Source organism: Elephantulus edwardii, unplaced genomic scaffold (assembly GCF_000299155.1).
Source record: "Elephantulus edwardii isolate Elephantulus edwardi_28Jun2011 unplaced genomic scaffold, EleEdw1.0 scaffold00141, whole genome shotgun sequence".
Lineage (NCBI taxonomy): Eukaryota > Metazoa > Chordata > Mammalia > Macroscelidea > Macroscelididae > Elephantulus > Elephantulus edwardii.
The window spans coordinates 7,952,953-7,966,102 of record NW_006399891.1 but is presented as its reverse complement, the minus strand read 5'-3'; the positions used below and the strand labels follow the sequence as shown (position 1 = coordinate 7,966,102).

General features: G+C 36.4%; 1 protein-coding gene across 1 annotated transcript in view; it reads right to left on the bottom strand.

The window, feature by feature from the left end:
- The window catches only part of SETX (senataxin), a 101,087-nt gene that overhangs the window by 27,963 nt on the left and 59,974 nt on the right, over positions 1-13,150 (bottom strand). The window contains exons 14-18 of the mRNA XM_006894414.1: positions 11,910-12,011; positions 11,442-11,557; positions 10,120-10,191; positions 6,897-7,046; positions 4,505-4,612 (exon numbers count right to left, since the gene is read on the bottom strand). Coding sequence (XP_006894476.1) covers positions 4,505-4,612; positions 6,897-7,046; positions 10,120-10,191; positions 11,442-11,557; positions 11,910-12,011 — 548 coding nt within the window. The remainder of the gene's footprint in view (positions 1-4,504; positions 4,613-6,896; positions 7,047-10,119; positions 10,192-11,441; positions 11,558-11,909; positions 12,012-13,150) is intronic.

The following is a 13,150-nucleotide window of genomic DNA, read 5'->3' as shown; positions in this document are numbered from 1 at the left end:
TTTTCTTGAAGAGAAAGATGGGCAATCTCTTTCTGAATGATTTACAGCTCCTAAAAACCAACTCAAAGATTAGCTATGAGTTGGTTGGATTCAATGGCAATGAGTGACTGAGATGCAAATACTGGATAAAAACTCATTTTGCAAAATGATGAACTAAAGAAAAATTTAAAGTATCTCAGTAACCTCTGCAATCTGGATCCAAACTTACGCTTCTGTGCCTCAACTTTCAGCTAAATAATAGAAAGGCCTATAAGGTGTTCACTAATACTAGGGAGGCACCTGCTCCTTAGACAAACTAAGTACATAAGACCTTAAGAACAATCTACAACCAGGGGAGGATAAAATAGATCAATGGGACCTTATAAGAATCAAATCTTTATGCACATCTAAAAACTTCTCCATCAGGGTAAAAAGGGAAGCCACAGACTGGGAAAAAGTATTTGGTAATAACATGGTAATGAGGAGACGTGTGGCATCAGGATTGGTGGAAGATCTATTAACAATCTGCGTTATGCAGATGACACAACCCTGCTTGCTGAAACGGAGGAGGACCTGATGCACTTGCTGCAGAGGGTCAAGGACTGCAGCCTTCAGTATGAATTGAGGCTCAATGTCAAGAACACAAAGATTCTTACCACTGGACTAATTGGATGGTGAAGAGATTGAGATTGTTAACTAGTTTGCTTGGCTCCACGGTCAGCACTCTTGGCACCAGCAGCCAGGAAATCATAAAATCTACTGCGATGGGAAAGTCTGCTGTTAGGGACCTCTCCAGGGTACTGAAGAGCAATGGTGTCACTCTGGAGACTAAGGTTTGTCTGACACAGGCTATGGTCTTTGCAATCACTTGTTATGCATCAGAAAGTTGGACAATGAATAGGGAGGACTGAAGGAGAATTGATGCCTTTGAGCTGTGGTGCTGGGGAAGAGTATTGAATGTACCATGGACTGCCAAGAAAACAAACAGATTCATCCTGCAGAGGGTTAAACCAGGCTGCTCCTTGGAGGCAAGGATTGTGGGGCTTTGTCTGACATACTCTGGACATGTTGTAAGGAGGGACAGGTCCTTGGAGAGGGAAATCATGCTTGGGAGAGTGGAGGGACGGTGTGGAGGGGAAGACCCTCTATTAGGTGGATTGATTCAATGACTGGGATAATCGGGATGCGTGTGTCAGAGACAGTGCGACTGGCACAGGATAGAACAGGGTCTAGGGCTGTTGTACATAGGGTCACTATGAGTCGCAAACGACTCGACAGCACATAACAACAACAATGACATGCCAGACAAGGAACTCATATCTAGAATTAATAAAATTCTTGAGCACCACAACAAGATAAAGGTAAATAATCCAATTGAAAAATGGGCACAGGATAGGAGCAAACACTGCACCAAAGAAGACATTCAGATGGCAAACAAACACATGAAGAAATGTTCAAAATTCTTGATGCAAATCAAAATAACGATGAGTTATCATCTCACTCCAGACAGAATAGCAAAATTTAACAGAACAGCAAGCAACAAACAAATGCTGGCAAGGTTGTGGAGAAACTGGAACACTTATTCACTGTTGGTGGGAGTGTAAAATGATACAACCACTATGGAAGGCTGTATGGCACTTTCTCAAAAAGTTGGAAATAGAAATACCATTTGACCCAGCAATTCCACTACTGGGAAATATATTTTTAGGGCATTATGATTATCATAAGAGTTCGGAATGAGGGTTGCAGAGTGGAGTATACTCAGGGTAGGGATGGGGGTGTGGGGGGGTTGTATACCAATGAATGAGTTTTTTCTTTTGCTTTTCAAGGAGAAGAGAGAACTGGGGGTGGGGGTGGGGTGGGTGGGGAGAAAAGTGCAACAATGAATAAATGGAAATCCAAAATCTCTGTACATGTTCATTGATAGTAACCAGAACTGCCACCCAAACAGATATATGCACACGCATGTTTATTGCAGCTTTGTTCGCAATAGCAAAGAGCTGCAAAAAACCCAAGTGCCCATCAACAAACGAATGGAGATGCTCTGGTATATTCACATAATGGAATATTATTCAGCACTGAAAAACAAGAAACTCATGAACTATTATTCAAAATGGGTAACCCTGGAGGACATTATGCTGAGTGAAATATCTCAGTCACAAAAGGACAAATATTGCATAGGGCCACTGTTGTAAAACGGGACTGACATCAGGGTTGAGGGAAGACAGAAAAGGAGGGCAGGAATGATGTATACTGCATTGAAACAGATGAGGGAGAGAACCATTTAAAAGGGACATATGAATGGCTACTGTCATTGAATGGTGGAGTGGACTTGTTGGGGAGGGAATGAATAACAATGAAAGAGTTTTTCTTTTCAAGGAGAAGAGTGAATTCGGGGGGAAGGAGTGGGGAGGGAAAAAAGTGCAACAATGAATGACTGGAAACTCTAAGTCACTGCAAACTTTCATTAAAATTCATTTAAAAAAAAATCGTAAGAACAGCACTTGCCCAAGAATAAAAGCAGTGACAACTGAAATGAAAGACTAAAGGAAAAAGCATGATTAAATTAACAGTATTGTAATTAATGTTGTAATACAGAATGTGTATGAATGACTGTATGAAAATTAATCAGCTTTATAAACTTTAACCCAGACCGCAAACAATCAAAAAACCCCAAAAAACCTGTCTGAATGTTCTATAACTGCAACTCGGGATATAATTTTTCAATGATAACATTCAAAATGTACTGGGGGAAAAATATTGTATCTTAAATAATCTAAAATGAAACATATCTAATTGCACTAAAAGTATTAAATGAGTAATTCAGAAGACAATGGTGTAAAAGACTATCTGCTGAGGGGGTGAAGGAAATGAGAAGGACCTTGTGAAAAACAATGTATTCAAACTTTGTAAATAAATCAGTATTTAAAAAAACCACCCCAAAACACAGACTGTATAGGCTTATTTCACAACTTTGAGAATATGAAAAAAAAGTATTAGTTCTTGACAAATATACATATAAAAATTATATTAAATAATACATGTAAATGAAACAGCATAAAGATCAGTAGACAACTGGCCAATTAAATGTCAAACAGTTTATTTATTCAAGTTAGCTAAAACTATATAGCTCTGAATACTCTCACCGGGATGAAAAGGAATTAAACAAACTAACATATCTAATTCCAGGAATTAGTGTCTGAAAATTCTCTCAATACAGATCTTCTTTTGCATTATTAATTTTAATGGATTTTCCCTTTTATTAATCACAAAACTAACAACGTTGAGGCCTACTATCAACCTCTTTTTTCTACAAGCTGAGGCTCTCTTCCAAAAAGTTAAATGATTGAGTTTTGTTTTTTTTTAATAAAAGAAAATTTAATGAACAGAATATAAATATTACAACTAGCATCTTTTTTAAAAAATTAATTAATTTCAATAAACAGAGATTTCAGATTTCCATTCATTCATTGCTGCACTTTTCTCCCCGCCCACCCTCCTCCCCCAATCCCAGTTCGCTCTTCTCCTTGAAAAGCAAAAGTAAAACTCCTTCGTTGTTATGAGAAGTATTCATGTTTCATCACTCTCCATTAGTGACATCAATGTTTTCTAATAGAGGTAGGTTTCCCCTCAGAGACAGACTGTGTTTGTTTCAGGGCTAATATGTACTCAAATGTCACATAAACAACTATGATTTTGAATATTATAACAAATATAAATTTTAACAAACAAAAAAGATTCTAAAACATGAGAGATTACCCGAGACTGTTTCTTAACTATGTCTCTATATTTGCTCAGATAACGAAAAATCTATCAGCAAAAAACGAAAAATGTTATTAAATTTCAAACCATTATTTACGTTTATTCAAATAACTCAAACATCTACTGAATTTTGAGTCTAGTGTATACTTCTGCAAACTAGCTTTAGTGGATTCAAGTATATAAAAAACTAAGTGGAACAGATCACAGTGTAACTAGTGCTTTTTTCTTCAGAGTTCAAAATGAAGTCTTTCTTTTCATGTCACCTTTGGCTTTAGAACATGTGAAAACAGAAGCCAATTTCTTAATGACTAAATTTTACTTATCTTATTGTCTAAAACACTGTTAAAATTGGAAATACACTCCCCCAAAATTTATACTGTACCTTTTCTTCCTTTCAAGATTATTTCTTTATTGACTGCTCACATTTTTGTGTTATTTTAATAAATCAGGTATGGTTCTTTAAAATATATGGACAGCATTTTTTCCCCAAGGAAAAGCCAGGGCCTCAGGTCTTCTGCTCTCCCACAGTTAACACTGCTCTTGTCTTATATAACCACAACTAATAAATAAGTATACTTTCAGAGATACTACTTTACTACTACAATTCAAACAATTTTCTATCTCAAATATTCCTTCATTTTCCTTCTAATAAAAACTGGTAACTCAAAAGAAAAAAAAACAAAGCAAAACACGTTGATAACCCAAGAATAATGATTACTCTTACCCTAGAACAAAAAGCTTTCCATTTTAAGATGAAACTTACCATAGAAATGACTGTGGGAGGCAACTGTTTGGGATCTCCTACAAGGATAAGCTTATTGCAACGATGGATAAGTGGAGTAAGAGTCTCAACTTCACAAGACTGTCCAGCCTTGGTAAGAAAGCAGGTAAAAGAGAAATACTCTTAATTATCTTGACTGTTGGCATACCCACATAATTTATCTAATTCATAAAACTTTTAACTATTCATAAAAATATCACATTTCTGCACCAAATATCAAAGTAAGAATTTTCATTGGTTAGATAACAAAAATAAGACAAAACAAGAATACTTCTACAAGGTACAAGTGAAAAAACAAAATATATTTTGAAGACAGCCACTACTTGGTTAGAGCTATTAATTGAGGACCAGTCACAAGTTAGAAGGCTTTATATACCTAAGATTTATGTTCTCCAATCTGCTGGGAAAGAGCCTGATGATATTTCCCCCTCCCTAAAAACAGTTAAAAATTTACATCTGATTTTCCTGTGCAGGCAACCGAAATGTCCTAAAGACTATGGAAGACCTGGAAAGGCAGCATTGGTAAGCACTGCAAACACCCTGGAGGCTGAGGTAACGCTGGTGGCTTGCATCAGCAAAGGATCAACTTTGGCAAATACCATTCAGGTTATTTTGGAAAGGCTGGTATGAGATTACCTGAAGAGGAAGCAGAGCTTCTGCCCAACTGTCAACCTTGACAAATTAAGGACCTTAATCAGTGGGCAGACAAGGGTAAATACTGCCAAAAACAAGACTGGAGCTGCTCTAATCACTGATGCGGTTCAATCAGGCTACTACAAAGTTTTAGGAAAGGGAAATCTTATAAAGCAACCAGTCACTGTGAAAGTGGAAGTTTTCAGCAGGAGAGCTGAGAAGAAGATAAAGTGTGTTGGAGGGGTGGCCTGTGTTTGGGTAGCTTGACGCTGTGTTAATTGAAATTCTTTTCTCTTAAAAAAATTGTACTTTAAGAACAGAAATCGTATTAGGTGTGTGTATAAATTCTCCATTTATAAATCATGTTAAATCATACAAATCCTGTGAAATCATCTCCCCGTTCATCAGTAGCCCTCTTCAAACATAAAATTTAAGTTTTTCTTCAACTAAATGACATTTCCTTTGATTATTTCATCAATTTCATTGTTATTGTTCTTTCAATCTATAGGACACATAAGGATTTAGATCTCCTGGATTGATTTGACAAATATTTTCCATTTCCTGTCTTCCAGCTACATCTGGGTAAATAACAGGTACCCATTATTCATTTCTTCAACAAAATAAAGGATGTGAAATGGAAGTAGTGTGGTTCAGAGCTATAGAAAATTATATAAAAACTGTTTTAAAATGTAGAAAATGGCTTATTAAGGGAGATCTTCCCCAAAACAACTATGAGATATCATCTCACCCCAGTCAGAATAGCAAAATTTAACAGAACAGCAAGCAACAAATGCTGGTGAGGCTGTGGAGAAACTGGAACCCTTATTCACTGTTAGTGGGAGTATAAAATGGCACAACCACTATGGAAGGTGGTATGGCGCTTTCTCAAAAAGTTCTAAATAGAAATACCATTTGACCCAGCAATTCCACTTCTGGGGATATGCCCTAAAGAAACCAGAACTGCCACCCAAGTAGACATATGCACACCCATGTTTATTGTGGCTTTGTTCACACTAGCAAAGAGTTGGAAACTGCCCAAGTGCCCATCAACAAATGATATGAACAAAATGGACTATTATGCAGCACTGAAAAACAACTCATAAAATATTATACAAAATGGGTGACCATGGAGGACATTATCTCAGTCACAAAAAGACAAATACTGTATACTGTCACTACTACAGAACAGGACTTGTATGGGAGTTGGGGAAAACTAAGAAAAGAGGGAATAAATAATGTACATGGCATTGAAACAGACAAGGGAGAAAACTGTATAAAAGGAACATATGATTAGGTATTATTGGCATGACAAGAGAGTCCAGAATAAGAGTTACATAATAAAGTGGTAGCGGTAGCACTGTATAACAATGAAAAAAACTTTTTTTCCAAAGAAAAAATAGGATTGGGTGGGAGGGGGACAGGGAGAAAAATGTGTAACAATGAATGAATGGAAATCCAAGTTCTTTATAAATTTACAATAAAAAAAAGGGAGATTTCTCAATAGTCCAGATAATCCCTTGGCAGGGATTTTATTAGGAGCAATCAAGGATTTTTAAGGTTCTAAACTGGTGAAATAATTTTAAACTAATGAGTTATCAGTAGCACATTTCAACCTGAGAGATAATCATGGTAATGGCATATATATATCAAATGCAGAAAGACCATTTTATCAATATCTCAACCATCACAATTTCTCTCCTCACAGTATTCATCAAACTTGTATGGCTGACAGATCACTGACCTCATCAACAATAACACAACTGAAGGGGACACCTCCTTGTCCACGAAAAGCAGACTCAAGGATTAAACCACCACTTGTGCTCAAAGTGCAGCAGATGACATGGGACTCCAAGATTATGATACTCTGTGTTTTTTGTGGGCGTCCTTGAACCTAAAGAAAAAATACAAGTAAATCATTATTCTTACTATGATATATTTATCTTTACTAGAACCATCTAGATTTATTTTGTAAGAATACTTAGTAACATGGGAAAACATCAAACCTAAAAAACCAGCAGAAATCACCATAGAGAACACTGTGAATAGAAGTCTAAGCTTAGAACATAGTTTAAAAAATATTTTTTTAACAACCACCACCACAGTCCCTGGAGAGGGACATATGGATACTTAAGTAAAGGGTTAACACAAAGGAGATCTTCAACTGCATGGTCTTAATTGCGTTTACAAGAATGAGTTAAACATAGTAGCAGTTGTGAGGATGAAACAAGACTGGGCAGTGTTTTCTTCTGTTATACATAGGGTCATTGTAAATTAGAAAGGGAGGGAAATCACCTGAGGCTAATGCAGTTATAAACTTGTGTGTATGTAAAACAAGTGCAAATCACCTCACTGGAAAGAAGCAGCATAGTTATTTAGCATTACCTATCTTTCCACTGTGATTTGATTTTTTTTTAATTTTTTTTTTAGTCAAAGGTGTGAGGGTGGGGTTTAGTGGTTTCAGAAGGAGTCCATTCTTTCAAGCAGAAGTCCATACAATCTTGATGAAAATTCTTTATATGTCTCTTCTTTTTTTCTGGACCAAATACACTTAATTTCCTCATGTTCTTCCGTTGATACGTTGTTGATTCATTTACCATTTTGGTTGTCCTACTATAAACACTATACAGTATGTATAATTAAACATCCATGTATGGTTTTATTCCACAAAATAAAACATTAATTTCCAGAGGAAAAAGAAATTAAGAAAAAATTACTTGAGGATTGATTTGGTTAAAATAGACACTAATTCTTACAGCTTGATACATTTGTTGTTAGATGCCATTAAGTACAACTCACAGTGGCCCTAAGAACAATAGTTTTGAACTTTGTCATGCCATCTTCACAATTTCTGATACTCGAGCCCACTGCAGCATGACTCTGTCAATCCACCGAGTTGATGGTCTTCTCTTTCACTGACCCTCCACCTTTCCAAAAATGTCTTTCTCCAAGCAACAGCCTCTCTTAGTAACATGCCCAAAATATGTGAGATGAAGCTTTATCCTGAGCTATCCTTATGATCTCTGACACATTTAAGTCCACTGTTAGTCACCGTGTCAATGTATATCCCCTACACCTGTTCAAACACCTGAATGGTGACAAATAAAGCCAGTGGTTACTTACACCAGGAAGTCATTGGGTCTTGATTGAGAAAGTAGAGGAAGTTAATTCTGGGGCTTTACAGACACTATTCATACTCTATTCATATTCATATCATCAACACAGTTGATGAAGGTATAAAATTTTAAAATTCCATCAAGTCTTTCAGTTAAGTTGTCTCAATTTCACATATATTAAAAAATATAGAAACAATAAGAAAGATAAAGATGAGTGCTGCAAATGCATGGAGATAAGTAAATTTGACTTTTTTTTAAAAAAAAAAATATTGTTCAGGGCCTTTCTCTGACTCTCCACCCTTCCCAGCATAATGTCTTTTTCTAAGTACTCTGCAGTTGTAAGAAGGGAATACCGCACACCTAATAAGGTTTTTATATCATTTACTCAGAGTTAAAATAAGAAAAATAGAATTTATATTTTTTAAAATAATTTTTTGCATGAAAGTTTATAAATCCTATCTGGTTTAAAAATTTATGTGTTTGAAATTATTCATAATAAATTTTTTTTAAATATAACAAAAAAGAACATGTTGTTGTTATGTGCCATCAAGTCGCTTGCGCTTCATAACAACAGCCCTAAATTCTGCTCTGTCCTGTGCCAATCGCACCATCTCCGATACACCCATCCCGATTAACCCAGTCACTGAATCAATCCACCTCCCAGAGGGCCTTTCTCTCCTGTGCTGTCCCTCCACCCTACCAAGCATGATGTCCCTCTCCAAAGACCAGTCCCTCCTTACAACATGTCCAAAGTATGTTAGATGGAGGCTCAGAATCCTTGTCTCTGGGGAGTCGCCTAGTTTAACCCTCTCCAGGATGAATCTGTTTGTCTTCCTAGCAGTCCCTCCTACTCTCAATACTCTTCTCCAGCACCACAGCTCAAAGGCATCAATTCTCCTGCTATCCTCCTTAGTCACTGTCCAACTCTCTGATGCATAACAAGTGATTGCAAAGACCATGCCCTGTATCAGACACAACTTAGTCTCCAGAGAAACACCATTGCTCTTCAGTACTTTGGAGAGGTCCCTTACAGCAGACTTTCTCACTGTAATACGTCTTTTAATTTCCTGGCTGCTGTTGCCAAGAGTGTTGACTGTAGAGCCAAGCAAACTAAAGCTGTTAACAATCTCAATCTCTTCACCATCCATCCTGACGCTGCCAATTGGTCCAGTGGTGAGAATCTTTGTCTTCTTGACAATGAGCCTCAAACCATATTGGAGGCTGCAGTCCTTGACACTCTGCAGCAAGCACTTCAGGTCCTCCTCTGTTTCAGCGAGCAGGGTTGTGTCATCTGCATTAACGGAGATTGTTGATAGATCTTCCACCAATCCTGATGCCACAATTCTCCTCATAGAGCCCAGCCTCCTGGATAATCTGTTCTGCATATAGGTTAAAAAGGTATGGAGACAGGACGCATCCCTGGCGTACACCCTTCCCAATTTTGAACCATGCAGTGTTTCCTTGCTCTGTTCTGACGACTGCCTCTTGGTCCAAGTATAGGTTTCGCATTAGCACGATCAAGTGTTCTGGGAGTCCCATTCTTCTCAGAGTCAGCCACAGTTTGTTATGATCTACACAGTCAAACGCCTTTGCATAATTAATGAAACAAAGATGGACAATCCTCTGGTATTCCCTGCTTTCAGCTAAGATCCATCTAATATTAGCTACAATATCCCTAGTACTGTGATCCCTTCTAAACCCAGCCTGGACTTCTGGCAGTTCTCTGCTGATGTGCTGTTCCAGTCGTTTTTGGACAATCTTCAGTAGGTTGTCAAAATAATTTCATAATTTAAAAAGATATCTATCAAGAAAATGCTACAGAAAATTACTTTAGATGAACTACTTACTTACCTCTTTTATTCTAGAAGCAAGTTCCTGCCTTTCTTTTGACACTTTTGCGATATTTTCATCTAATTCTTGTCTCTGGAAAAAATTAGAAATATCATTAGGTAACATGCCCACAGTTCAAGTGAGCAAGTCTACAATTTTAAATAATTAAAAAAGCTTATTATTGGGAAGGAACGGGAAAGTTTCAATAGAGATTTGAAAAGATGGTAATAATAAGCATGGATATATATATGTGAATGTATAAAACACAATATACATGAAAGAAACACATGTAAATTATTGTAAAAAACACAAAGTATATGTACAAAACACAATATACAGTAATGAATGTATGCAAATCAATAAAAAAAATCTAAAAAGCTTATTTTAAACACATCTTGTTTCTTCTTTTCAGTGAAATTCTGTATTGTGATAACGTGGATAAGTTAGATCCAATGAATTGCTTAGATGCAACTTCTGTTTGCTTAGCATCCCAAACCTTGGGATAGCCCTTCACTAGCTTCAGAAGAGGTTGTCAACTGTACTTCAACCTTTCCTCTAGCCATAGGAGAGGGCATTTAATAATGGAGGTCACAGAAATCATGGTATTTATGCCCTAAAAAAACAGAGACTGGGCCTAACTGGAACAGATGTCATGATGTGAGAAAAGAAACAGTCTCTTTTGGGTTTGTGCAGTGGGATGATGGAACCTAGAAATGCAAAAACTTAACTTTCCTTGGAGAAGAAATATCTAACCCACAGAAAACTAGTTGAGCGGTAAAGAAATGACATCATTTGATCTTCTAAATCCACTCAGGTTATTCCTCCCTTTCATACACGTGAAATGGAGGGTGGTACCTGTTTTCAAAGTACACTCTCTAACAAGGACAGTAAAGTTCACAAGACATTTTCTCCCATTTAAATGCATACTGTAAAACAGTTTTACATGTCATTGCCAATAAACGTTTATGTATCTGAGTTATTATTTAAATAATAATATTCTTGAGAAACATGCTGTTAGGTGCTTTTGAGTCAACAGACTAGAATGCATAGAACAGTGGATCTGAACCTTGCCCTATCCTGTGCTGTCCTCATCACTGCTGATATACTTGAGTCCATTGTTACAGTCACTGTGTCAATACATTTTATTGAGGATCTTCCTTTCTTTCACTATCTTCCATCTTTCCAGACATAATATCCTTCATCAAGGACTGGCCCCTCTTAACATTATGTCTAAAATATGTGAGACAAAGGTTCACTATGTTTTCCTCCAAGACATATCGGCTTATTCTTTAATAATCCATTGGCTATTCCATACTCTTCTCCAACACAACTCAAGCATATACCTGTCTTTCTCTTCCATGTCGGCACAAAGCACGCTGGCGAGAAAGTTCATCAAGCTGACGATCTAGATATTCTTTCCTTTTATGCATCTCCTGAACATGAAAAGGTAAGTCTTTTTCTTTTGGGGAGGAAAAAAACCAGAAAAAGTTACATGCTAATTTTAACACACTCCAAATACAATGAAAAGAAAATGACTTCACAAAGCAAAACTATCTATAAACCCAACCAAACCCACTACTATAATGTTGATTACAACTTATAACAACCTCCCACTGAATTTCTAAGGCTCTAAAAATCTTTAAGGGAGGAGACTGCTTATCTATCCAGGGTGTTAGATGGATTCAAACTGCTGAGCTTTCAGGTCAAAGCCAAATATATTATAAAGTAGGGTGTCCAAATTATGTTCAATGTCATGTCTACCTTAAGAAAGTTAAGAGATACTGCTAGTGTGTACAGTATTCATTACTTACTCATTCTGTGGTTAACTTGGCTGTCCAAACTGAATTTTAGGACTTCATTATTAATTGACTTTTCTGGCCCCAGTCGTACTAAATTTATATCTCCACAGTTTCCTATTGATAAGATTACACATAAGGATTAATAAGGATTCCATAAATTCTGTCTCTCTCTATAGCATCTTCCTCTCATAAATCTACCAACACTGCAATTTAAGTACCACAAGAACAAGGTTGTATTTGGGTCACTGCCTGGAACAATACCTAGCATATAATAAGTACAACAAACAATATGAACAAAAGAATGCAGATTTATATAGGCATCTAACTATAGCACAACTAAGAACTAACTACCCAGCTCATTCTTTTAAGTCCCAATAAATCTTCTTAGTCAACAATTGAGGATTTTTTTTAATTTGAGGATTTTTAAACTAAATAATGTGTTTCTCCCAAAAGCTAAGATTACCTAAAAACCTTTCTAACTATAAGCACCTACAAATGTTCCACAAATTATAAAAGGCACTTAAAAAACTGAGTTGCTAAAACACTTCAGAGAAATTTTTAAGAGCGAAAAACAGGGAAAGAGAAAAGTCAAAACAGAAGTATGTGAGCTGAGCTCTGGCCTCTCTGCAGGGACAGAGTATAAAGAGAGGAGTCATCACAGAGAGGCTTAGCTGCTTTGTTTTGCTTTTTAAAAAAGTTGATTACAGTGTAATTTATATGAGAAGATGCTCTTTTAAGCCTTTAGTTGTAGGTATGACAAATGTATCAGCAAATCAATTCTTCCAATCAAGTTACAGACATCTCCATAATAAAGGATCAGCTTTTAATTCCTAGCAGAAGAAAAAGGAACCTGAAAAGAGTATGAAAATTTAAAAACTCTCAGCTGAGGAAAACAAATTTATTTATTTTTTTCCCTTTGGGATTTTCCACTTTAGGCGATTGGCATACATGGAGTTAGAGCACAAAAACATAATCAGAAAGTAAAAAGGCAACTCAACCATAAATACAGTTGCAATTTTAAAAATGAGTATAATGAACAGCTTTAAGATCAAACAGGAATTCTCCTTGAAAGATAGGCATTAGCAAAAGTCACATGAAAAAGACAAAAACAGAACAGATTTGTTAACTACTAAGGAAATTTAAAATAGTAGGTAAAGACAGAAGAACTGTTACCAATTCTACATAAATTATTTCAGAAAATAGAAGAAGATGGAACCCTCCCAGATTCATTCTATGAAGCAAACATATCTTTG